A 26,117-nucleotide genomic window follows, 5' to 3' on the forward strand; every position below is an offset into this window, starting at 1 on the left:
GCAAATATTTGCAAAGATCACAGCCCATGATAAAAACAAGAGGACCATGATGGTCCTGAATCGCTCACCTATCCCCAAATGACCCAGTGTTCAACTGAGTATGACGTCGTTATTTCTATTATTTGACATAGTGACCTAGTTTTTGAGCACATGTGACCTAGATATCATCAAGATAAAAAATTCTTACCAATTTTCATGAATTTCCACTGAAAAATATGGCCTCTAGAGAGGTCACAAGGTTTTTCTATTATTTGACCTAATGACCTAGTTTTTGAAGGCACGTGACCCACTTTTAAACTTGACCTAGATATCATCAAGGTGAACATTCTCACCAATTTTCATGAAGATCTCGTGAAAAATATGGCCTCTAGAGAGGTCACAAGGTTTTTCTATTTTTCGACCTACTGACCAAGTTTTTGACCGCACATGACCCAGTTACGAACCTGACCTAGATATCATCAAGCTGAACATTCTCACCAATTTTCATGAAGATCCATTGAGAAATATGGCCTCTAGAGAGGTCACAAGGTTTTTTCTATTTTTAGACCTACTGACCTAGTTTTTGACCCCACGTGACCCAGTTTCGAATTTGACTTAGATATCATCAAGATGAACATTCTGACCAATATTCATGAAGATGATATGAAAAATATGGCCTCTAGAGAGGTCACAAGGTTTTTCTATTTTTAGATCTACTGACCTAGTTTTTAACCCCACGTGACCCAGTTTCAAACTTGACCTAGATATCTTCAAGGTAAACATTCCGACCAATTTTCATGAAGATCCATTGAAAAAAATCGCCTCTAGAGAGGTCACAAGGTTTTCCTATTTTTAGACCTACTGACCTAGTTTTTGACTGAACCTGACCCAGTTTCGAACTTGACCTAGATATCATCAAGGTGAACATTCTGACCAATTTTCATGAAAATCCATTGAGAAATATGGCCTCTAGAGTGGTCACAAGGTTTTTCTATTTCAAGATCTACTGACCTAGTTTTTGACCCCACATGACCCAGTTTCGAACTTGACCTAGATATCATCAAGGTGAACATTCTGACCAATATTCATGAAGATCTCATGAAAAATATGGCCTCTAGAGAGGTCACAAGGTTTTTCTATTTTTAGATCTACTGACCTAGTTTTTAACCCCACGTGACCCAGTTTCGAACTTCACTAGATATCATCAAGATGAACATTCTGACCAATTTTCATGAAGATCCATTGAGAAATATGGTCTCTAGAGAGGTCACAAGGTTTTTCTATTTTTAGACCTAATGACCTAGTTTTTGACCCTACGTGACCCAGTTTCGAACCTGACCTAGATATCATCAAGATAAACATTCTGACCAATATTCATGAAGATCTCATGAAAAATATGGCCTCTAGAGAGGTCACAAGGTTTTTCTATTTTTAGACCTACTGACCTAGTTTTTGACCCCATGTGACCCAGTTTCGAACTTGACCTAGATATCATCAAGGTGAACATTCTGACCAATTTTCATGAAGATCTTTTGAAATATATGGCCTCTAGAGAGGTCACAAGGTTTTTCTATTTTTAGACATACTGACCTAGTTTTTGACGGCACGTGACCCAGTTTCGAACTTGACCTAGATATCATCAAGATGAACATTCTGACCAACTTTCATAAAGATCCCATGAAAAATGTGACCTCTAGAGAGGTCACAAGTAAAAGTTTACGGACGCACGGACGCACGGACGGACGACGGACACCGCGCGATCACAAAAGCTCACCTTGTCACTTTGTGACAGGTGAGCTAAAAATAGAAACAAGTTTAATTTTTAAAATAAGTTTATTAATTTGTAAAATAAACATGTATACATTCTATATAAAACAGATAAAATATCACAGTCACATGCAATAACAAACGGAAACTGGATATGTACACATATCCAATGCTGAATGAGGAGTTCATTTGGCAAACAGAATAAATAACACTTAACCTTTACCCTGCTTTTCTAAAAATGGACTGGTCAGTCAATCAATTTTGGCAGTACCACATCTTATTTAAAGAGGTGTTCACTGAAAATTTTCTGACTGAATATAGCAACCAGTGCAGACCATGATCAGACTGCACGGACTTGTAGACTGATCTTGGTATGCACTGGTTGCAAAGGCAAAACCACTTGACGCCAGCAGGATAAAGGTTAAAAATGAAACAGTTCAGATAGAAAGTCTTGTACAATTACTGAACTATGAACTAGTTTGAAAAATTGGAAAAAGATAAAGCTTGTTTTTTTTCTTCAAGGAAAATGACTAACACTGGATGGTTTAAACAGTAATCAAACAGATATAATATATATTTTAATGCGAAATATTTTTGTAAAAAAAAAAAAAGATAAAATTTACATTTTAATTCCCTTTTTTCATTTACATACAAGTACTTTTTAATGGACGTAATGACTTAAATAAACTAAAATTGTGTCCATATGACATGCATTGCCTCCTCCATCCTCCCCCTCCCCGCGTACTGTGCCATCCTCTATGTAGCAAAAACAATCAAAGGGCGATAACTGCAGTAAAAATATTCACTGAAAAAATCTTCCTTTATGGTCATCTGCACATCAAGCTTGTTCATCTGTGAAAATCTGAAGCAAATCAGGCTAAAAGTGTGGGAGGAGTTGGACACACAATAATTTTCTCTATATTCCATAGAATAAAACCTATCAATGGGCCATAACTGTGGTAAAAATCAACACAGAAAAAAAATCCTTCCTTTATGGCCATCTGCACAAGTGAAAGTTTGACATAAATCAGGCTAATAGTGTGGGAGGAGTTGGACACAATATTTTTCTTTATATTCTATATAGCAAACCTATGAAAGGGCTGTAACTGCAGTCAAAATAGCAAAAGAAAATACTCCTTCCTTTATGGCTATCTGCACATCAAGGCCGTTCATCTGTGAAAGTTTGAAGCAAATCAGGCTAATAGTGTGAGAGGACACACAAGATTTCCGGACATGCGGATATCAGCAACATTATATGCTCCCACATAAATGTGTGTGTGTGGGGGTGGGGGGTATAAAAATATTTCACAAAACAGAAAAGACAAATATGAATATCTTTACAGGGTTTTCATAAAAGAGGTTTACAATACTGTTCACAAACTGTTCAATGTAGCATTGTTTTGGTAAATAAATCTATATAAAAAAAAGAATGTTTAAAATAAATCTGCTACTATCACAGTTGTTACAAAGAATACATATAAAACATTCAAATCAAATTAAAGCATACTTTCCAAATAAGATAAAGAATTTCAAAAATGTTCGAAATGGTTTCCATTACAGAAGATAAAAAATTAAGTTCATATAATCACACCAACTGGAGACACTTCAAATCACAGTGTAGAAGCTGATGATAAAACAAGTATTGTGTCCACAGGACACAGAATCTGATGCCCCCACATACTGTGAAATCCTCAATATAGCAAAAACTATCAAAGGACCATAACTGCAGTAAAGAAAAAAAAATGTCCTTCCTTTATGGTCATCTGCACATGAAACTTTTTCACATAAATGTGTGTGGGCATAACAATCATTTCTTTTTAAATTCAGTGCTTTATCGATTAAGGTACAGTAATCTGAGTAAGTTCTTACTTTCGCTAAAATATTCTGAAAAAAAATGAAAATGTGAGGAATATTTCAAAGTTTGGCAGTAAATGTGAAGCAGTCCTTCAAGAGACCTTAAAATATCTAATATTTTTTATTCGGGTTAAATGTGTAGCATAAATATCAATAAATTTATGAAAATGATAGATTTCATAAGTGTGATATACCGTAAACAACTGCAAAAAAATATAAAAAGAACATAAAACAGCAAACAGTTAACTGTACACAATCACTATTGCATTTTAACAATAAACAATACAAAGTTCACATGAAATGTTCAGTGGACACAGATCTCAGGTAAGTCTTAGTGGCCTCTTACCCAGACAGATCATTTAACAATTAGAACAAACAATTAGTTTATATCACTGTATTTCTGTTTGATTATCTTCCTCCTTTTTCTTTGCCTCCTCGTCTTTGAGCAGATCCATCGCTGTTTTCCAGTGATGTAACTGTACAACTACATGAATCTACGAACAGAAAACATGCATATTTATATTCTGTTAACATTTACCGTGCTAAATCTCTAAATTGAATGCAATTCCTTTTAAATCCTTTTTGGTCTCAAGGCTACTCAACAAGGTCATCTACTCACCACAATCATTCACTGGTAATTATGTAGGGACAGGAAGAGAACATATCTCTGGTTTACTGTAATTTTACTGGTTGAAGGTGCAGCTTGAGACCCGAGTCACAGCATCGTTATCGCAAAAAAAGTTACAGAGAGCTAGATATTTCTATCCATACCGTCAACTAGTGATACATTCTTTTTCTTGCATGCCACATTCTTCAAATAATAGAAGAAATGAAGTAAAATGAATGCTTTTCTTTTGAGCACTATTTTATTACAGTAACATACGAATTTACACATTCATTCATAAATTGCAGCACATGAGTCATCTTAACCCCAGGTTGTAAGATGAGCTTTTCCAGCACCGGCAAATACACGGAAAATCCTGTCTGGCATGCAAGAAATTGTTTTATTTACACTATTTCTAGGCTTGCAATCAATGACTTTCATAGAAATAACTAACCTCTTTGATCAGTGGCATACATGCTTTATATTCTCCGATTTCCCAGACAGAGAGAGAGTTAGAAAGGCATCGAAAAATCTAAGTGGTACACAGTATGGAGTTGGGGAGCAGTTCCCAAAGGAAATCGTCGAAACACGGAAGCGACTAATCCCAGTTATGAAGAAAGCCCGGAGTGAAGGCAAAGAGGCATATTTAAGCGTGGACAAATTGTACATTGATAAACGTCTATACAGAGGAGAAGCTTAGGACAGTTATGAGAGTGTTATAAAATGTGTGTCTTGGAATGTAGAAGGACTTACCTTAGCAAAAAGGTCATCTGACGATTTTTTAAATATTCTTAGCCAGTATGATGTAGTATGTTTAAGTGAAACTTGGACAAACAGTAAATCAAATATATCCTTAAAGGGATACAGTAATCCGTTTCATTCGTATCGCAAATTTCAGCATAGAAGAGCAAAACGCTGTAGTGGCGGAATAATAATATATATAAGAGATAATGTAAGAAAAGGAATAAAATTAGTTAAAAATACTGTAGATTGCATTGTATGGTTAAAGTTTGATAAAACATTTTTTCAAATAGAAAATGATATTTATCTGGCCGTAACATATATTGCGCCTGAAAACTCCACTTCTCATGATATGTACGATATCGACATTTTCCGACAGATGGAAATTGATATAAATTATTTTCAGAATAAAGGCAAAGTTTTTGTCACTGGTGATATGAACTCTAGAGTTGGCCGTAAAACAGATTTTGTCGATAATGATTATAATTTAGCCCGGAATACTTTTCAGATAATTGATACACCAATACCGCGTTATTCACGTGATCAGAGATCAAATCGTTTTGGGGATTATTTACTTGACCTGTGCAAATCTACCAATATTAGAATTGTTAACGGTAGATTGTATGATGATAGTACGAGTGGAAATTTCACGTGCATGACCCATAACGGGGAAAGCACTGTCGACTATCTATTGACTTCATCATCTAATTTTGATGATATAGCCCATTTCAAAGTTAATAAATTCAATGAATTTTCCAATCATGCGCCTGTTTCGTTTAACTTCAAAACTCATTGTAATACAAATATGAATAAAACAAAGTCAAGGATTATTTATAAATGGTTACCAGAACATAAAGAATCTTTTATTGCAGAAATTAGAGAAAATATTACAAATATAGAGGAGAGGCTGGCAGAGGGAATAGAAAACGGCGAGAATACCGATTACCTAACAAATATTTTAGGTGAATTTCTCAGTTCAAAAGGTCAAAAATACTTTGAGAAAAATGTTAAAACTTGCGAAGTTGTATTTTCTTCTATAGATAGAAACAGACAAAAATGGTTTAATCAAATGTGTAGAGATAAGCGCGAATTATATATAAACGCTATATATAAATATAATTTGGAGAAAAACAATATAACAAGACAGGCTGTACTGAGTGCAAAGCGAGATTATAAATACTGTTGTAGAAAAAGTAAAAATGAATACAATAGAAAGCTTGGAAGTAAGATGAATGAAATGAAACATAAGAGCCCGCGCGAATTCTGGAAAATGTTTAAATCTAACAAAAACCAACCTTCAGGTGAAAACATAGATATTCAAGATTTTTTAAATCATTTTCAACAATTATCGCAAACCACTGAAATAAACAATAATAAAGATGTTGACGATTTTTTAAGTCAATATTTAAACGATAATGCTGGAGAATGTACGTTTGAAGAACTTGATATGCCAATTTCAATGGCTGAAATTTTTGCAGCGGTCAAAGGTTTAGGGTTAAATAAAGCGTGCTCACATGATAATATTCTATACGAATATTTGAAAGAGAGCATTGAGGTAACAGCACATTCTATTGAAATGTTATTCAACTATATTTGGCGAAATAAAGTCTTTCCACGTAGTTGGTCAAAAGGAATTATCATTTCGTTATATAAGAAAGGCGATCCATGCGACCCGAACAATTACAGGGGAATAACGCTTATCAGTTGTTTTGCAAAGCTTTTTACAACTATCTTAAATAATAGACTTAAAAAGTGGTCTGAGGAATATGATATTCTAACAGATGCCCAATTTGGTTTTAGGGCAAATTTCAGCACAGTAGACGCAGTTTTTATTTTAAACGCTTTAATTCAGAAACAATTTCAAGATAAGTTAAGCCTCATGTGCTGTTTCGTGGACTACAAAAAGGCATATGATTTGATCGATAGAAATTGTCAATGGTACAAGTTACTTAAGTGCGGCGTTGATGGAAATATGTTTGCGATAATCAGATCTATGTATGACGAGGTTAAATTATGTGTTCGTCATATGAATTCACTTTCAGATTTGTTTGAATGCAACCTAGGTTTATTTCAAGGGGAGATAACCTCGCCAATACTATTTTCATTGTTTTTAAATGATATAGAAATGCAAATGCAGAATAATTTAGATGCAGGCATTACGCTTGATCAATTATCTATATATTTGTTATTATTTGCCGATGACGCTGTGTTATTCTCAGAAACGAAAGAAGGTTTACAAAAATCTTTAAATGAGTTAGAATTATATTGTAAAAAATGGAACCTTACTGTAAATGTAGATAAAACGAAAATTGTTGTTTTTAAGAAAGGAGGTAGAATAAATCAAAATTACAGATGGACATACGACGGGAAAGAAATTGAAATTGTTAACAGTTTTAACTATCTAGGTGTTGTATTTTCTAGCGGTGGCTCTTTTATTAAGGCAACTCAAATGTTAGCTGGTAAGGGATTAAAAGCAATGCACTCACTGTTTAGTGTTACAAAAGGATCTTATGTATCTGTGGATATCATGTTTAATTTATTTGATGCTTATGTTTTATCTATTTTAAATTACAACTGTGAGGTATGGGGCTTCTCTAAAGCTGAAAATATAGAAATAATCCATAGAAAATTCTGTAAATGGCTTTTAAATGTAAAGACGTCTACAAATTCTCTCTCGTTATATGCAGAATTAGGAAGATTTCCATTATATATTAATAGGTACGTTAGAATTGTTAAATATTGGTTAAAGCTTTTCTCAAGTAAAGACTGTAATTGTATTTTATCTACTGTCGTAAGATCTCAAATAGAACAATTAATCAGCAATCAAAATGTAAAAAACTGGGCAGCTAATGTACGTAACTTGTTGCAAAATGCTGGTTTTAATGATGTTTGGTTATACCCAGAATCTGTTAATATTAATTCTTTTGTTCCACTTCTTACTACCCGTCTTCGGGATATATATATTTCAGAATGGCATACTAACGTTTCTTCTTGTTCCTCGTTATTTTTATATAAACAATTAAAGCTTGATTTTCAACGTGCTTGTTATTTGAGAATTATACAAAATCCTAAAATGAGAAATGCGCTGGCGAAAATAAGGTTAAATTCACATAATTTATTTATCGAAACAGGACGCCATAGAAATATAGAAAGAAATCAAAGGAAATGCTGCTTGTGTACTTTAAACGACATCGAAGATGAATATCATTTTATTTTAATTTGTCCATTATATAGCGATTTAAGAAAGACATATATACAAAGATATTTCTATACAGCTCCCAGTATGTACAAGTTTATTGTTTTACTCAACTCGGATAAAAAGTCAGTTTTAAATAAATTAGCTACGTTTTGTACTAAAGGTTTTAAACTTAGAAATGATGTACTTAACAATTGAGCATATCTTGTGTATTCCAAGTTAAGCACTCTCATACATGGCATGTACGTTCTTGTTTACCTACATGTTCTTATTATAATATTCCATATATATCTGTAAAACTGTAAATGTATATTGTAAATGTATAAATGTATATTGTGATCATCATTTATGACGATGAGCTGTAAATGCTTAAGTCGAAATAAAGTTTCTGTTCTGTTCTGTTCTATATTAAAGCCATACCTTCAGGTACATGAATGGCTACAGAAAAATTACATCCCTCTATTGTTTTTTAAATGAAAAGACTTTTACAAGTCGGCTATTGTTTGCCAATGCATTCTGCAGTTATTGACCAGAAACCAAAAGGTCTATTAATTAACGGACTGACTGAAAGAAAAAACTTCGAAGAAATATAAGAATAAGAATAAAAGTATGTTAAGACAAACCTCTAGTGGTGGTGGTGGTCCTGGATCCTCTTCATCATCTGCAGGTGCTGCTGGCACCGCTTTCCCACCTTTACCCTTGTCCCCTTTTCCATCTTTGCCACCCTTGCCAGCACTTGATTTTCGGTCTGAAATCATGAGGCATGCACATATATTTGAATGATAGCTAATTCAAAGCCTAAATACAAACGAGTGACCCTCAGGTCCTGTATTGCCAGCATATTCTATCTGAATTACATCTGAAACTGCAGGAAATGAATTTTAAGCCCTATGACTTGAAACGCTTGAGGTCTAAAAGTCCGAGGGCCACTAGTTTTGACGACTGACTGGCAAGCCGTACACTAATTGTTTAATGACATGACATTACAAATTAATTTTCAGTTTTATCATTAATTTTCTTTCTGAAAACTGACAAGTCATATTATACAGCAACAAACTATGCACACTAAAGGTCCGGGGGCCACTAGTTTTGATGACTGACTGGCAAGCCGTACACTAATTGTTTAATGACATGACATTAGAAATTAAATTTCACAGTTTTATCATTAATTTTCTTGCTGAAAACTGACAAGTCATATTATACAGCAACAAACTATGCACACTAAAGGTCCAAGGGCCACTAGTTTTGACAACTGACTGGCAAGACATTCAGTAAGTGTTTAAAGACATGACATTAGAAATTATTCTATCACGACCAGCAAATAACCTACATAATTTATATGTAGAGCAAAATCTATCTCGGGTTATTCTACAACAAACCACTCGAGTGCAATGACGTCATCCGATCCAGGTGCATAGCATGGTCGTAAAAAGTAGTTACCATTTTTTCTAACACTGTTGATACTAGTATGTCATGTTAGAATCAAAATAATAAGTTCCCAAGTGTGATTTATTGTAGAATAACCAGAGTTTTTCGTTCTTATGCGAAACAATACGGCCTTCGTGATATACTTTTACGCATAAGAACTCAAAACATGGGTTATTCTACGATAAACCACGTTTGGGAACTTATTATTTCTTAAATTTTCACAGTTTTATCAATATTTTTTTTTGCCGAAAACTGATGCGTCATATAGCAATTAATTCATTTATTTAAAGATCCATATAAAAAAAGATAATGATGAGCCGCACTATGAGAAAACCAACATAGTGCGTTTGCGACCAGCATGGATCCAGACCAGCCTGCGCATCCTCACAGTCTGGTCAGGATCCATGCTGTTTGCTAACAGTTTCCCTAATTGCAATATGCTTTGAAAGCGAACAGCATGGATTCTGACCAGACTGCATTGGTTTTCTCATGGCGTGACTCATATAATAAAAGATAATAATGTGTTTACCCTTGCTTTTATCCTTACTCTCGTCCTTCTTTTTACCAGCTGAAGGTGGCTTCTTTCCTTTATCTTTTGAATCTCCTTTCTTTCCATCCTATCAAAGGAAATCAACAACATTGTTATAATCTGCATTTATTTCTGATATGGAAGCTAATATTAGTATTCTGTGGTGCCTAAAATTAAATGATTCAGCATGATGTTGTATTCAAACTACACAGCTTTTTTCCATTATAAATCTAGGTCAGGTAAAAGGAGGCATTCCAACAAGAGGGCCATGATGGCCCTATAGCGCTCACCTGAGTACCATTGCTCTTAATGATGAGATCAAGTCTTGTAACAGTCCCTTTTGACCTATGGGTCACTTGTCAGGGCCAATCTCCATACCAAGTTTGAGGGTCCTAGGCTAAAATGCTGAATTTTTGTACTAGCATGACTATTCCTTACCCTGGAAGACTTAACTAATATTTAAAACCAATCTCATCAGAAGCTGCTAACGTATATTGATTTACATAAAAACTAAAGGGAGATAATTTGTCATAAATTCAGTCAATATGTATCTAAACTGATTGTCCAAGTCCATGTGATGGCATAAATAAAATTTCAGATCAGTATCTTCATTAGTTACGGAGATATACCCATTTTAATTTGAAACAAAGGGAGGTAATTTGACATAAAATCAGTCCACAGTCATCTACCCTGATTGTCTCAGTCCAACTAATGACAATTATGAAATTTCAAATGAGTTCTATAAATACTTACTGAGATAAATCCATTTTTATTAAAATCAGGGGAGTTAATCATGCATTAGTATATGCACGCAGAAGATACAGAGTACAAGCCTTTACAACAATATATTAGAAAAGTAAGTAAAAGTAGAAATTTCTTAGCATGGAAGACACAAATAAAGTTTCAAACCAATCTCATTAGAAACTGCTAGTTCATTTACTCAAACAAGAGGACCATGATGGTCCTGAATCGCTCAACTGTTCGCACATGACGCAGTTTTGAGTATGACGTCATTTTTTTCTATTATTTGACATAGTGACCTAGTTTTTGAGCTCATGTGACCCAGTTTTGAACTTGACCTAGATATCATCAAGATAAAAATTCTGACCAATTTTCATGAAGATCCATTGAAAAGTATGGCCTCTAGAGAGGTCACAAGGTTTTTCTATTATTTGACCTATTGACCTAGTTTTCAAAGGTACGTGACCCTGTTTTGAACTTGACCTAGATATCATCAAGGTGAACATTCTCACTAATTTTCATGAAGATCTCATGAAAAATATGGCCTCTAGAGAGGTCACAAGGTTTTTCTTTTTTTATACTTACTGGCCTAGTTTTTGATCGCACGTGACCCAGTTTCGAAAGTGACCTAGATATCATCAAGGTGAACATTCAGACCAATTTTCATGAAGATCCATTGAAAAATATGGCCTCTAGAGAGGTCAACAGATTTTTCTAATTTTAGACCTACTGACCTAGTTTTTGACCGCAGTTGACCCAGTTTCAAACTTGACCTAGATATCATCAAGATGAACATTCAGACCAACTTTCATACAGATCCCATGAAAAGTATGGCCTCTAGAGAGGTCAAAAGGTTTTTTTATTATTTGACCTACTGACCTAGTTTTTTAAGGGTCGTGACCCAGTTTCGAACATGATCTAGATATCATCAAGGTGAACATTCTGACCAATTTTCATGAAGATCCATTCAAGGGTATGGCCTCTAGAGAGGTAACAAGGTTTTTCTATTTTAAGACCTACTGACCTAGTTTCTGATCGCAGTTGACCCAGTTTCAAACTTGACCTAGATATCATCAAGATAAACATTCAGACCAACTTTCATACAGATCCCATGAAAAATATGGCCTCTAGAGAGGTCACAGGGTTTTTTCATTATTTGACCTACTGACCTACTTTTTGACGGCAGGTGACCCACTTTTGAACTTGACCTAGATATCATCAAGATGAACATTCTGACCTATTTTTATGAAGATCCATTCACAAGTATGGCCTCTAGAGAGGTCACAAGGTTTTTCTATTTTTAGACCTACTGACCTAGTTTTTGACCACAGTTGACCCAGTTTCGAACTTGACCTAGATATCATCAAGATGAACATTCAGACCAACTTTCATACAGATCCCATGAAAAATATGGCCTTTAGAGAGGTCACAAAGTTTTTCTATTATTTGACCTACTGACCTAGTTTTTGAAGGCACATGACCCAGTTTTGAACTTGACCTAGATATCATCAAGGTAAACATTCAGACTAATTTTCATGAAGATCTTGTGAAATATATGGCCTCTAGAGAGGTCACAAGGTTGTTCTATTTTAAGACCTACTGACCTAGTTTTTGACCGCACGTGACCCAGTTTCAAACTTGACCTAGATATCATCAAGGTGTACATTCTGACCAATTTTCATAAAGACCCCATGAAAAATGTGACCTCTAGAGTGGTCACAAGCAAAAGTTTACGGATGGACGCACGGACGGACGCACATACAATGGACGCTGCGTGATCACAAAAGCTCACCTTGTCACTTTGTGACAGGTGAGCTAAATATAAAGGGAGGTAATCTGTCATAAATTCAGTCAATATGTATCTTCACTGATTGTCCAAGTCCATCTGATGGCATAAATGAAATTTCAGATCAGTATCTTCATTAGTTACGGAGATATACCCATTTTAATTTGAAATAAGGGAGGTAATTTGACATAAAATCAGTCCATAGTTATCTACCCTGATTGTCTCAGTCCAACTAATGACAATAATGAAATTTCAATTGAGTCCTATAAGTATTTACTGATATAAATCCATTTTGATTAAAATCAGATTCATCATGGAATCCAAGATTTATTGTTGTTGAAGATATTTTGCAAGTTTGTATCAAATAAAACCATAAATGAAGTCTCTATATGACTGCAAAAGCTAAAATAGCAAATTTTGGACCTTTAAGGGGCCTTAACTCTGGAACCCATGACGGGATCTGGCCAGTTGTGGAAAAGAACCGAGATATTATGCAAATACAAGTTGTGTGCAAGTTTGATTAAAGTTGATTGCAAAATGTTGTATCTATCGTGTTCACAAGCCAAAAATGGCAAATTTTGGCCCTTTAAGGGGCCACAACTCTGGAATCCATGATGGGATCTGGCCATTTTTCGAAAGAAACCAAGATATTATGCCAATACAACCTGTGTACAAGTTTATAAAGGTTGATTGCAAAATATGGTCTCTATCATGTTCACAAGCCAATAATATGAAATTTTGACCCTTTAAGGGGCCATAACTCTGGAACCCATGAAGGGATCTGGCCAGTTTTCGAAAAGAACCGAGATATTATGCCAATACAAGTTGTGTGCAAGTCTGATTAAAATTGATTGCAAACTGTGGTCTCTATCATGTTCACAAGCAAAAAAATAGCAAATATTGGCCCTTTATGGGGGCATAACTCTGAAACCAATGATGGGATCTGGCTCCGTGTTCACAAAACATTTTCAGTCTCAGCTGAGTTTGATAATGAAACGCTTTTTGTCATTTATATCTAAATAGCATGTTTAAAACTAAATTTTAAGTTCATAACTATTTTTAAATGACTTTTCAGTATTGATGGTCAGTTTCAGTTGGAATTAAGTCTTGAAGTTTTAGTAAAATTGATATTAAAATTTCAAGCTCAAACTCAGCTGAGACCGAAAAATGCTTTGTGAACACGGGGCCTGGCCAGTTTTCGAAAGGAACCGAGATTTTATGCCAATACAAGTTGTATGCAAATTTGATTAAAGTTGATTGCAAAATGTTTTATCTATCGTGTTCACAAGCCAAAAATGGCAAATTTTGGCCCTTTAAGGGGCCACAACTCTGGAACCCATGATGGGATCTGGCCAGTTTTCAAAAGGAATCGAGATATTATGCCAATACAACTTGTGTACAAGTTTGATTAAGGTTGATTGCAAAATGTGGTCTCTATCGTGTTCACAAGCCAAAAATAGTAAATGTTGGCCCTTTAAGGGGCCATAACTCTAGAACCCATGAAGGGATCTGGCCAGTTTTCGAAAGGAACCGAGATATTATGCCAATACAAGTTGTGTGCAAGTTTGATTAAAATTGATTGCAAACTGTGGTCTCTATCATGTTCACAAGAAATTGTGAATGGATGACGGACGGACAACGGACGAAGGGCGATCACAAAAGCTCACCTTGTCACTATGTGACAGGTGAGCTAAAAATTTAAAAGAATGTTGTTTTTTTCCCCCCAATTCTGAAGAAAAATTCCCAAGTGATTGTTCCTTTTTAGGGATTTTGCATTTTAGAACTGTTTTGCTCTTTTTTTTAAGTTTTCATGTGTATAAACTATAAAGTAAACAAGTAATTATTTTATCTGCTGACTCTCAACACCAAGAAATCAAATCTGAATTATGATGTTACTGTTTTAAAACAAGAACGCCCAGTGCTACCCATTCCATGAGGTGTATTTATTTTGTTAAGTGATTTGATGAGAATTAAACCATTGCTAAAGTAATGATGCAGCATTAAGAAATTTCTGTGTTTCACTGATTTCATTAGTCTCATCAGGCTTTGAAATCAAAATCCACCAAAATCACCCAATTTCAATTCCCACTATTAGTAAGTGACACTTTCACCCTACTGACAACTGAGTAAAGAAAAGTGATATGTGTTACTTATCAGCAAATCCTTGAACTTAAACACTAAAGGCAAACAATTAAATGAAATATCAGCAATAACATTCCATAACTACTGAATGGACATTACCGTAATACAAGCAATGAAATGAAATCTCTGCAATGACATTCTGTACCTATTCAGTGGACATTTAATTTAATGCAAGCAATGAAATGAAATCTCTGCAATGACATTCCATACCTACAGGGCTGACATTAATGTAAACAGTGAAACGAAAGACATTCCATACCTACAGAACAGACATTAATGCAAACAGTGAAATAAAAGACATTCCATACCTACAGAACAGACATTAATGCAAACAGTGAAATAAAAGACATTCCATACCTACAGAACAGACATTAATGCAAACAGTGAAATAAAAGACATTCCATACCTACAGAACAGACATTAATGCAAACAGTGAAATAAAAGACATTCCATACCTACAGGGCAGGCATTAATGCAAGCAATGAAATGATATATCTAAAATGACATTTCATTCGTACAGGTCGAACAATAAAGCAAGCAATGAAATGGAATCTCTGCAATGACATTCAATACCTAGAGGGGAGACTTTAATGCAAGAAATGAAATGATATATCTGCAATGACATTTCATACATACAGAACAGCCATTAATGCAAGTTATGAAATGAAATCTCTGCAATGACATTCTATACCTGCAGAACAGACATTAATGCAAACAGTGAAATGAAAGAAACACCATACCTACAGGGCAGGCATTAATGCAAGCAGTGAAATGAAAGAAACACCATGCCTACAGGGCAGACATTAATGCAAGCAATGAAATGATATATCTGCAATGACATTTCATACAATGTCATACAGAACGGATATTAATGCAAGCAATGAAATGAAATCTTTGCAATGACATTCCATGCCTACAGAATGGACATTAATGCAAGCAATGAAATGAAATCTCTGCAATGACACTCAATACCTACAGAAAGAACATTAATGCAAGCAATGAAAGCTGCAAGTTAACTAATTGATTAAATGAAATTCCTGCAATGACATCAAAGAAATGCAACCTCTGTAATGACATTTAAAGCCTATATGATCTTTTGCTTCCTTAAGCAACACAGTGAAGCTTTCCTTCACATCCACTGAGAATATGAAAGTTATTGAAATAGTCTCTATAAATGCAATGGAGAATAACAAGACTAGGAAAACACAGAAATGACATTTAATAAAAAATAATGACAAGACATTTCCCCAAATACTGTTTTGAAATCTAGATATTAAAATGAAACTATGAAATGACATTTATCAACAGTGGACAGTAAGCCACTGAACTGACATTTGATGCGAACAATAAAATAGAATTTCTGCAAAGACAAGACTTAGTAATGCCTACAGTTAAAGTAAAAACAAGTTGTAAGACGTAAAAAGAAATGACATTTAACAACAAAGATGACAATTACATTTTTATACAATATTACCTGAAATTATTATTTAATGAATTTGCTTGAAATGAAAACTAAACAACCAGTTCCAGTAAAATTAGTAGCAAACCAAGTGCTAAATATATAGTGCACTTTATATATACCTTTCTTTTCATCTAAATAAAATGTATTTGACCATTTCATTAAGCAATACAAACAATTTTCTATTTTTAGCCATAAAGATTTCAGAACTATCACCCTTTGTCTTAAAAGGAAAACAGACTGGTAACAAAACTGCAGCTTTAAGTCAAAATCTATGCAGTCAGATTACAATACAAAATTAAGTGAATGACATTTCTTAATTTTCATAAGATTTTATTAGAAAAAATATTGATTTTTATTTCACATAATGCCATTCTCTAAGTGTCAAAAAAGAAGTATTTTGCCTAAAACTGGCATTTTTCAGCAAGATATGAAAGTGTAAATATTCATAAATACTTTCTTTCTGCCTTTTCATGAAATTTGTTTCATAACACTTACAGCTGAACTTTGTTCGCTTGAACTTGTATAACTTGTACCTTTCCCTCAATGTCAGTCTCAGTCCCGGAAAAATCCCTATATATTAATAAATTTACCCTAAGCCTTCTTTACGCAAGGGAAACAATCTAATTATATAGCAAAATTGTTGAGTGAACACCGTTTCTTAATCATAATCCTGCCCATGTTATATCAGTGCAAAGGAAAAGTAACCTATCTATGACAAATGACATGTATAATTACACAGTTATGCATCCAACAGTCTTGAAATTGATTTCTCTGATTTTCTCATATTTCTAGATATTTTTCCCATACTTTGACACATATGTATGGGTAGTTGAGATTGTTCTCTTTCCAGCAGTAGCCTTTTCAACATATTTCACCTTGTGAAATTCTGTGGGTTTTGACTTTTTTTAAAAAATCGTCTGTTTGTTGACAAATTTCACCACAAAAAATGTCCTACTTTCCCCAGGGCAATCAATTATTTGATCTTTAAATAGTTTTGTATTAGGTTGCTTATCCATGTGGCAAATATGCATGCTTTTTTCATGGTTAGAGGTAAAAAGTGGGTAGTTTGGATGAGGTACTAGGTCAATTGTCACCTAAGCTTATCATAAAGTCTTTGCGGAGTTGTCTCCATTTTTTCCAAATATTTCATACGGGATCATTTTTTCCAGTTCAAATAACTCTTTTTCAGGAAATGATATTTTAATAATTTTTTCAGTCCTTGTATTCTGATGCAGTTAACTTCACATACATATAATATAGATAGCTCCTACTTGAAGTTTGTATTTTCAATTACAATGCCTATATATAATGTATTTTGTTTGATGGCTTGAGTTACAGATGAAAAATCCCTATATAATGTATTTTGTTTGATGGCTGGAGTTACAGATAACTCCAAAAAAATTTTGCTGGTCTCACTGAGTTCAAAAGAATAAAGTTCGGCTGTAGAAGACCATTACACTTACTAACAAGATTAAATTTCATGAACCATCGATTCTAAAAGACAACTAGTTTATCAGGCTATTAGGTCTAGGTAGATGTTATTTTCTATTGTGAACAAAAAAAAATCTGAAAGAAATATAATTAAAGTGTGCAATATTTAAACCAAGTTTTCACAGAATCTGTTAAATATCTTGAGAAATATTAAAGACACACAAATATAAAGGTTTTACAAAATTTTAAAGGTGTACCATTTAAAGCCTCAATACCAACAGGCCACCATATTAGGTTTAGCAATTGGCAAAAGGGATAAAATAAACTAGAGCTATCACTAAAGGTGATGAATGTACCCCCCGCATGCACTGACACAGTACATTGCAATTTGACACACACAAGACTGCATAGTTATGTGGACTGTATGTATATAGACTGTATGTATACAGTATAGTAACAAAAAACAAAGTCCCATAACTATGCTGAATATTTATCTAAAGGAATGTAACATGCCCCATGCACAACTAGGGTTGGTACTGATCACTTGTGTGAAGTTTCATTAAATTGTGTGCAAGGGTTTGGTAGATTAGGCACGCACAAGATTGCATATGCAGACTGTATGTACATAGTATGTTAACAAGAAAGAAAGTCCCATAACTCTGCAAATTTTGTCGCTGAAAGAACCTAACATGCCCCATGCACAACTACTGTTGTTACTGATCAGTTGTGTGAAGTTTCATTAAATTGTGTCAAGGGGATGAGGAGAGCTGATGCCCACAAGATTGTGTCTATGTCTATAGTATAGTAACAAAAAACAAAGTCCCATAACTCTGCAAAAAAATTTTCTAAAAGAACCTAACATGCCCCATGCACAACTACTGTTGGTACTGATCACTTGTGTGAAGTTTCATTAAATTCTGTCAAGGGGATAAGGAGAGATGGTGCGCACAAGATTGAGTCTACCGACAGACGGACAGACGACCAGACGGACAGACAGACAGACGGACAGACAGACAACCTGAAACCAGTATACCCCCCCTTACAACTTTGTTGTCGGGGGGTACAAAAAAAAAACATCTACAGGTATTGTTAGAAAAAAAGGGATCATCTTAATACATATAAAGGTAGAGAAGACGGGAGTGTGTGCTATAGTTACTTACATCCAGGCCTGATCTAGACGAGCGCGATGCCCTCCGTGACCCTACACCCTGATAGAAGCAGAAATAATGACAAATGAATTGTTCATAGACAAGCTCAAAACAGAAATGAATTCAGTTAAAAAGACGTCCCAGAAATATTCCTCCTACTCAATTCTACATAGGAACACAAACTTCCCCTACGATAATTTAAAAAACATAATATTAACTGTTAATTCCTTTCTGTCTAAATATTTAAAAATTTCAACCAGGAGAGGGAACAGGTTTTGTATACCTATGCAGAAATGTGCATTTGACAGGAGGGTAAGTCCTGGAATTACCACTGGAAATCCCTAAGCTCTAAGTACTGCAGACTTTTATAAAAATAAAAGGAATGAGAAACTAATGAGAAAACACCTACATACATGTATTCTAAAATGAGTTTGAGAATCTATATTGTATGAAAAAGGATGACAGAAAAATGCAACAATACAGAAGCTGAACTAGCAATGATTAAGTATGATGCAGTTATACTTCACAAGTATGAAACATTCTACAGCTATACATCTGAGCCGTGCCATGGGAAAACCAACATAGTGGGTTTGCGACCAGCATGGATCCAGACCAGCCTGCGCATCCGCGCAGTCTGGTCAGGATCCATGCTGTTCGCTAACATTTTCTCGAATTGCAATAGGCTTTGAAAGCGAACAGCATGGATCCTGACCAGACTGCGTGGATGCGCAGGCTGGTCTGGATCCATGCTGGTCGCAAAGCCACTATGTTGGTTTTCTCATGGTGCGGCTCATATCTAAAACTATTTCAAACATGCACAAACACTTCCATGAAGAAATGCAGTTAATTACTATATTAAAAGCTATGACTTTATGGGGTGAGGGCACTGTAAAATAAAAGAAAAAATCTGTAACTATGGGTAGTGCATGTCTAGTGCATGAATGTTTGTTTCAGTGTTAGACTGAAATATCTATTTACAAAATGAACATGGAGGTGCTTTATTTGCTTGAATTGTGTGAAACCACACTGTTATAGGTGAAAATGTAAGATCTGGATTTCACCATCCTTTTAATGAAAGCCAAATATATGTCAAAATCATTATGTTACCCTAATTTCATAATAAGTATATGAACAACCTCCTCACTTGAATCAGTAGTGGAGGAGGAGGAATGACTTCAGATGCACTGTATAAGGCTAGAGCATCTCAGAAAATATACACCTTGCCGGGGCATCAGCCAAGTCGTCATAGAAAGCGTAACCTTTGCCATGGTATCTTACCCTGTAACCTCCTGACTCACAGTCTTGTGTTCTACATTATATACTGACCAGGGGCCGTATTCATAAAGCATCTTAAGTATAAGTTTTGACTTAAGTTGAAGATTTTACTTAAGTTTGTGGTGATTTCAGCTTAAGTCTTAGTAAACAAGAGCTGTCTCCATAAGATGACACACGCCCCCGATGGCACTTTGAATGAATAGTTATGGCCGATGTTAGAGTTTAGGACCTTTGACCTATGGACCTGGGTCTTGCGCGCGACACATCGTCTTACTGTGCCACACATTCATGCGTAGTTATTTTAAAATCCATGCATGAATGACAAAGATATGGACCGGACATGCCCATCATTGCACTATCATGAAATATGACCTTTAACGTCTAAGTGTGACCTTGACTTTTGAGCTACGGAACTGGGTCTTGCGCGCGACACGTCGTCTTACTGTGGTACACATTCATGCCCAATAATTTTAAAATCCATGCATGAATGACAAAGATATGGACCGGACACGCCCATCAATGCACTATCATGAAATAAGACCTTTAACTTCTAAGTGTGGCCTTGACCTTTGAGCTACAGACCTGGGTCTTGCGCGTAACATGTCGTCTTACTGTGCCACACATTTATGCATGGTTACTTGAAAATCCATCCATGAATGACAAAGATATGGACCGGACATGCCCATCAATGCACTATCATGAAAAATGACCTTTAACGTCTAAGTGTGACCTTGACCTTTGAGCTACAGACCTGGGTCTTGCGCGCAACATGTCGTCTTACTGTGGTACACATTCATGCCAAGTTATTTGAAAATCCATCCATGGATGACAAAGATATGAACCGGACACGAAAATTGCGGACAGACCGACAGACGGACAGACGGTTCAAAAACTATATGCCTCCCTTCAGGGGCATAAAAACTTAAGTCCTATTCATAAAACAGCTTAAACTTAAGATACGTAAGAAATGACTTAAGTCAGAAAACAAAATAGCATTGTGATTCGTGAGTACCATTAAAATGTTGTTTTTCAGATAAAAGCACTTAAAACATAATTGTGCATGTTGTATCTGTCTGAAATTAATGTTGTCTTTTTTAATGTTTTCGTCCACTGTAAAATACATTTCTTACCTAAGTAATACTTAAGTAAATAATCAATTTCTTATACTTATACTTAAGATACTTTATGAATACGGCCCCAGATCCACATTTACTTTCAAGTACACATGTACTTTTAAATATTTATAAATAAAAACATTAACATAATACAGTATGAATTTAGAATATTAACTACAACCAACAAAACAGTGCAGGGATACAGCAACAAAATCAATCTAACTGTATCTAAAGAGGAGGAAAATGTGAGCCATCATATAAATAAGGAACAGCTTCTTAAACAGGTTGTTCTAAGAAAAAAAGAGTATCAACTTAATTTGTCTTTAATTATTTATTCTAATGAAATCAAATCAAATTTGTTTTGGGATATATTTTTCAACAAATATACACGAAAGATTCCGTACATACAATTCTTTTTCAAAATTAAGTTATGTTACATAAAAACAAAACTTTTTAAAAATTCAACTTCTGTGAAATCACTTATTTAAGTGCTCTCGAAATTTTGTGCTTTAGACCAAAACAGCCATTATATTGCGGTATAATTTGTTGATTTCCACTTTTTAAGTTTAATTAATAGGAACTTCAATTAAATTTTGTAGATTAAATTTTGTGGATTCATTCAACCACAAAATCCATGAAAACAATTCAGTGCCATTTATTAATAATGATTAATATATATGAATGATTTTTTGCTGTAAATTGCAGGTCCTAGTTGTTATGGTGATTCACAAATCCACATTTACAAAATGCAATGGCAATACTGTAAAAGTAACTTAACTGTGTCAAACATGTAACTGAATTATACGTGCATGAACTTAGCCAGAGTAGCAAGAACTAACCCTAACCCCTAACCCTAACTGGCTACTCTGCCAGAGTAGCTAGAAAGGTTTAGAGTAGCCAGAAGGGTTAGGGGTTAGGGTTAGGGTTAGGGGTTAGGGTTAGTTCTGGCTACTCTGGCTGCTCTGGCTAAGTTCATGCACATCTGAATTATATAGTTTCTTACACAGGCTGATTTCATATTGGAACATCTGAGGCTTGGTATATCTCCAAGCCTAGAATGCTGAATTCATAAAATTAATGTAACTAGAGATGTTTTTTTTTTTTTTTTTTTTAATCATACCTCTCCCAATGCATTTAATCTTTCCCAGCAGTTTTTTTTTTTTTTTTTCAGGAAAAAGAATGTGCTACTGATCATTCCTGTGAAATTTCATTTATGTCCAAACAATAGTATAGAAGAAGAAGTCCAGTTAACTTTATACAAAAATGACCATTGATAGGCCAAAAATCTGCTAAAACTAATCCAATTGGGGGCTTTCAAAGACATGCAAGACAGTCACTCCTGTGAAGTTTCATTAAAATCTGGAAAGGAAGTTTTGGAGATGAAGCCCAGAACAACAGTCCCTACATAGATTTAATGTATAATAAACAAAGGACAATAACCCAGTTAAAAACCATTCAACTGTAAAAAAAAAAACAAGAGCACCGCCTTGCGGGTGCTGACGTTCATCTGATTTTTTTTGTGTAATAGAAATATTGTCCTACCCATGATTTTCTAAGTCTAAAAAGGGCCATCATTCTTGCAAAAAGCAGGATAGAGTTATGTTTCTTGATGTACAGTGTCCACTTATGATGGTGAAAAACTGTTGCAAGTTTTAAAGCAATAGCTTTGATAGTTTATGAGAAAAGTTGACTTAAACATAATACTCAACCAAGAAAATGATTTTTAAGTCCAAAAGGGGCAATAATTATTGCAAAAATCAGGATGGAGTTATGCTGCTTGCTGTAAAGGGTCAGCTTATGATGGTGAACAAGTGTTGCAAGTTTCAAAGCAATAGCTTTGATAGTTTAAGAGAAAAAGTTGACCTAAACATAAAACTTAACCAAGAAATCTGATATTTTCTAAGTCCAAAAGGGGCCATAAATCTTACAAAAAGCAGGATGGAGTTATGTTTCTTGCTGTACAGGGTCAACTTATGATGGTGAACAAGTGTTGCAAGTTTTAAAGCAATAGCTTTGATAGTTTAGGATAAAAGCTGACCTAAACATAAAACTTAACCAAGAAAACTGATTTTCTAAGTCCAAAAGGGGCAATAAATCTTGCAAAAAGCAAGATGGAGTTATGTTTCTTGCTGTACAGGGTCAGCTTATGATGGTGAACAAGTATTCCAAGTTTCAAAGCAATAGCTTTGACAGTTTGGGAGAAAAGTTGACCTAAACATAAAACTTAACCAAGAAATCTGATATTTTCTAAGTACAAAAGGGGCCATAAATCTTGCAAAAAGCAAGATGGAGTTATGTTTCTTGCTATACAGGGTCAGCTTATGATGGTGAACAAGTATTCCAAGTTTCAAAGCAATAGCTTTGATAGTTTAGGAGAAAAGCTGACCTAAACATAAAACTTAACCAGGCAACGCCGACGCAGACGCCGACGCCGACACCGACGCCGACGCCGACGCCGACGCCGACAACCGCTCAAGTGATGACAATAACTCATCATTTTTTTTAAAAAAATCAGATGAGCTAAAAAAACAATAATATATCATAATATGCAACAAGGCTCCTGGGAGCATTAATTTAAATCCCAAGCAATCCGACAATTTCTATTAAAACATGACATTTAAGAGGCAATAATCTGCAAAAAAATATTTAAGGGGGATGTGCCAATGACATGCATAGCTCGGCTTCATAGAAACTACTCTTGCAAAGTTTCACTGAAAGCCAGCCAGTGGTTTATCAGAATAAACGCAGACAAGAATCTACTCTTGTAGATTCTATGTATAATAATCAAAGGGCCATAACTATGTTACAAAATTTAATCATTCAACCATAAAACTTATTACATGTATACAAGATGTGGTACTGATCATTATTATGTGACCTGTGAAGTTTCTGTCAAATCCCATCAAAAGTATAGAATAAATCAAAAACAATAACCTTTAAAGGGCCATTACCCTGAAAAAAAATAATCCAGGCTGTACATGCCAAAGATATGTACAACTAAATATCACATCTATCTCCCCTGTGAAGTTTCATTGAAATCCAGCTGAGATTTTTTTTAAGAAGCACAAACAAGCTGAACGTAGACAGCCAGATGGCAAAGGAAAAAAACAATGCCTTTCATGTAATTGAAAGATATAAATAATACAACACTCAGTATATTGATAAAAGTGACCCTAAATTTCCAAGCACTGTCTGTGTGTTGATTTCATAACATTTCATTTACAATCCAGGGCTGTCACAAAAGTATTGAGAAAGCTAGAATAACCGAAATAATGCTAAAGACAGCTCAATAAAATGTAAGATATGTTATATATTATCACATGTTCCATCTTCTGGGACAATTTCAAGACATTATAACACATATATCACATTTTTCCTGTACTGCAATAAACACATATATAATTACATCTTACAGTTACTGTAATATGTTTAACCTTTAGCCTGCTGGCAGCAAGTGATTCTGCCTTTACGACCAGTGCAGACCAAGATCAGCCTGCACATCCGTGCAGTCTGATCATGGTCTGCTCTGTTTGCTATTCAGTCAGTAAATTTTCTGTGGACACCCCTTTGAATATAAATGGTGTTGCCAAAATTGAATGATGGACCAGTCCATTTTAGCAATTTAACAGGCTAAGGGTTAAACTGCCTTGGAGATATTTGTTAAACTGGTTGAAATAATCCAGGTCAAATTCTATTGGGCAGCGTGATAAAAGGTTTGGTGTCCCATACCACACCTCAAACATCTACATGTCATTGTGCAACTAATTCTATATCTGTCACAAACTGACTAAATACATATGTATACACACACCTACACTGCAATTATTACATGCACTGAAAACAGTGAACACTATCTCGGACTTCTACTCAATTCTATTTTTTTTGCAGCCTATGATATCTATATGTACATCCGTATATACACTAGTGAGTATATTTTGCAATATTTGTAGCAATCCCTGTGCATGCTCTACTCACATCTTTTCTGGACAATCGGCTAGACCCTCTACCTGACCCTCGCGATTTTAATGCCTGCATTTCATAAATTATCAAAGAACTACAAGAAAACTGGTATGAATTTAGGTAAAATTTCATTAGATGATTTATTGAAAACTCCATTTTACAGTATGTGACATTAAGATCAATATGACATTGTATGGAAGACTTTTCTATTCTAACATCAGCCCATACCAAGCTAATTCCTTGTATGTCTACATGCTTAAAAAAAAAACCAACTAGATATAAAGAAAACAAACTGTTAGCATTAATTTCATTCAAGAAATCATTCATCCAAATTAATTAAAACTAAAGAAAAATCTAAAAATATGAATGTAATTTAAATCGCACCTTTCTAGCGGAGTCTGTATCCATACTCCGTACAGTTGATGCGACCTCTACCCCGCCTTGCGTGAAAACAGACTGGAACTCAAACTCTCCTTCCAGAAAATCAGCCAGTGGCACGTGCCATGTTGCGAGTGTCGTGTATGTGGGCGGGTTCTTTTTCAGTTCTTGCTCTGGTTCCCCCTTTTTCTTCTTTTTTTCATTTCCGCCTTTATCCTTACCACCAGCCTGAAACAGGAACCAGTCAGTCAGTTATTAATATGGCGTAATTAGTTGTACTACAAACCTAATACCAGTATACACTTTGCTTATTTTTCTGAAAGATTATGTATTTCATGTTTATTTGGAAAAGAATTATGGACAATTTTTCCCCCTAATTTTATGTACATCCTTAACATTTGTTCTGTTCTGCTTTATTCTCTCTTATGTGGTATACATGTAATTAAAATAAGCACAGTTAACAGGTACTTACTGTAACATTTCTTTTAAATGACGTATCTTCACAAAATTAGCTTGATAAAGATTGTCCTATTTACAATTTAACTTGTAGGTATCATAAAATGGTTTACATATAATCTAAA

The 26,117-nt window shown here is 34.8% G+C and overlaps 1 protein-coding gene across 10 annotated transcripts in view; it reads right to left on the reverse strand.

Annotated features, from left to right (window-relative positions):
* Positions 1 to 1,793: 1,793 nt before the first annotated feature.
* The window catches only part of LOC123535450 (leucine-rich repeat-containing protein 43-like), a 45,566-nt gene continuing 21,242 nt past the window's right edge, over positions 1,794 to 26,117 (reverse strand). For 6 of the 10 annotated variants that reach the window (XM_053519781.1, XM_053519777.1, XM_053519779.1 and 3 more), the window contains 6 exons: positions 25,543 to 25,764; positions 25,174 to 25,227; positions 18,821 to 18,868; positions 10,099 to 10,186; positions 8,765 to 8,889; positions 1,794 to 4,094 (listed from right to left, as the gene is read on the reverse strand). In XM_053519781.1, coding sequence (XP_053375756.1) covers positions 3,990 to 4,094; positions 8,765 to 8,889; positions 10,099 to 10,186; positions 18,821 to 18,868; positions 25,174 to 25,227; positions 25,543 to 25,764 — 642 coding nt within the window. In that variant the 3' untranslated portion in view covers positions 1,794 to 3,989. Of the gene's footprint in view, positions 4,095 to 8,764; positions 8,890 to 10,098; positions 10,187 to 18,820; positions 18,869 to 22,201; positions 22,259 to 25,173; positions 25,228 to 25,542; positions 25,765 to 26,117 lie in introns of all 10 variants that reach the window. The other 4 variants (XM_053519776.1, XM_053519774.1, XM_053519775.1 and 1 more) reach the window with 4 other exon arrangements.

The sequence above is a fragment of the Mercenaria mercenaria genome, chromosome 12 (genome assembly GCF_021730395.1).
Source record: "Mercenaria mercenaria strain notata chromosome 12, MADL_Memer_1, whole genome shotgun sequence".
NCBI lineage: Eukaryota > Metazoa > Mollusca > Bivalvia > Venerida > Veneridae > Mercenaria > Mercenaria mercenaria.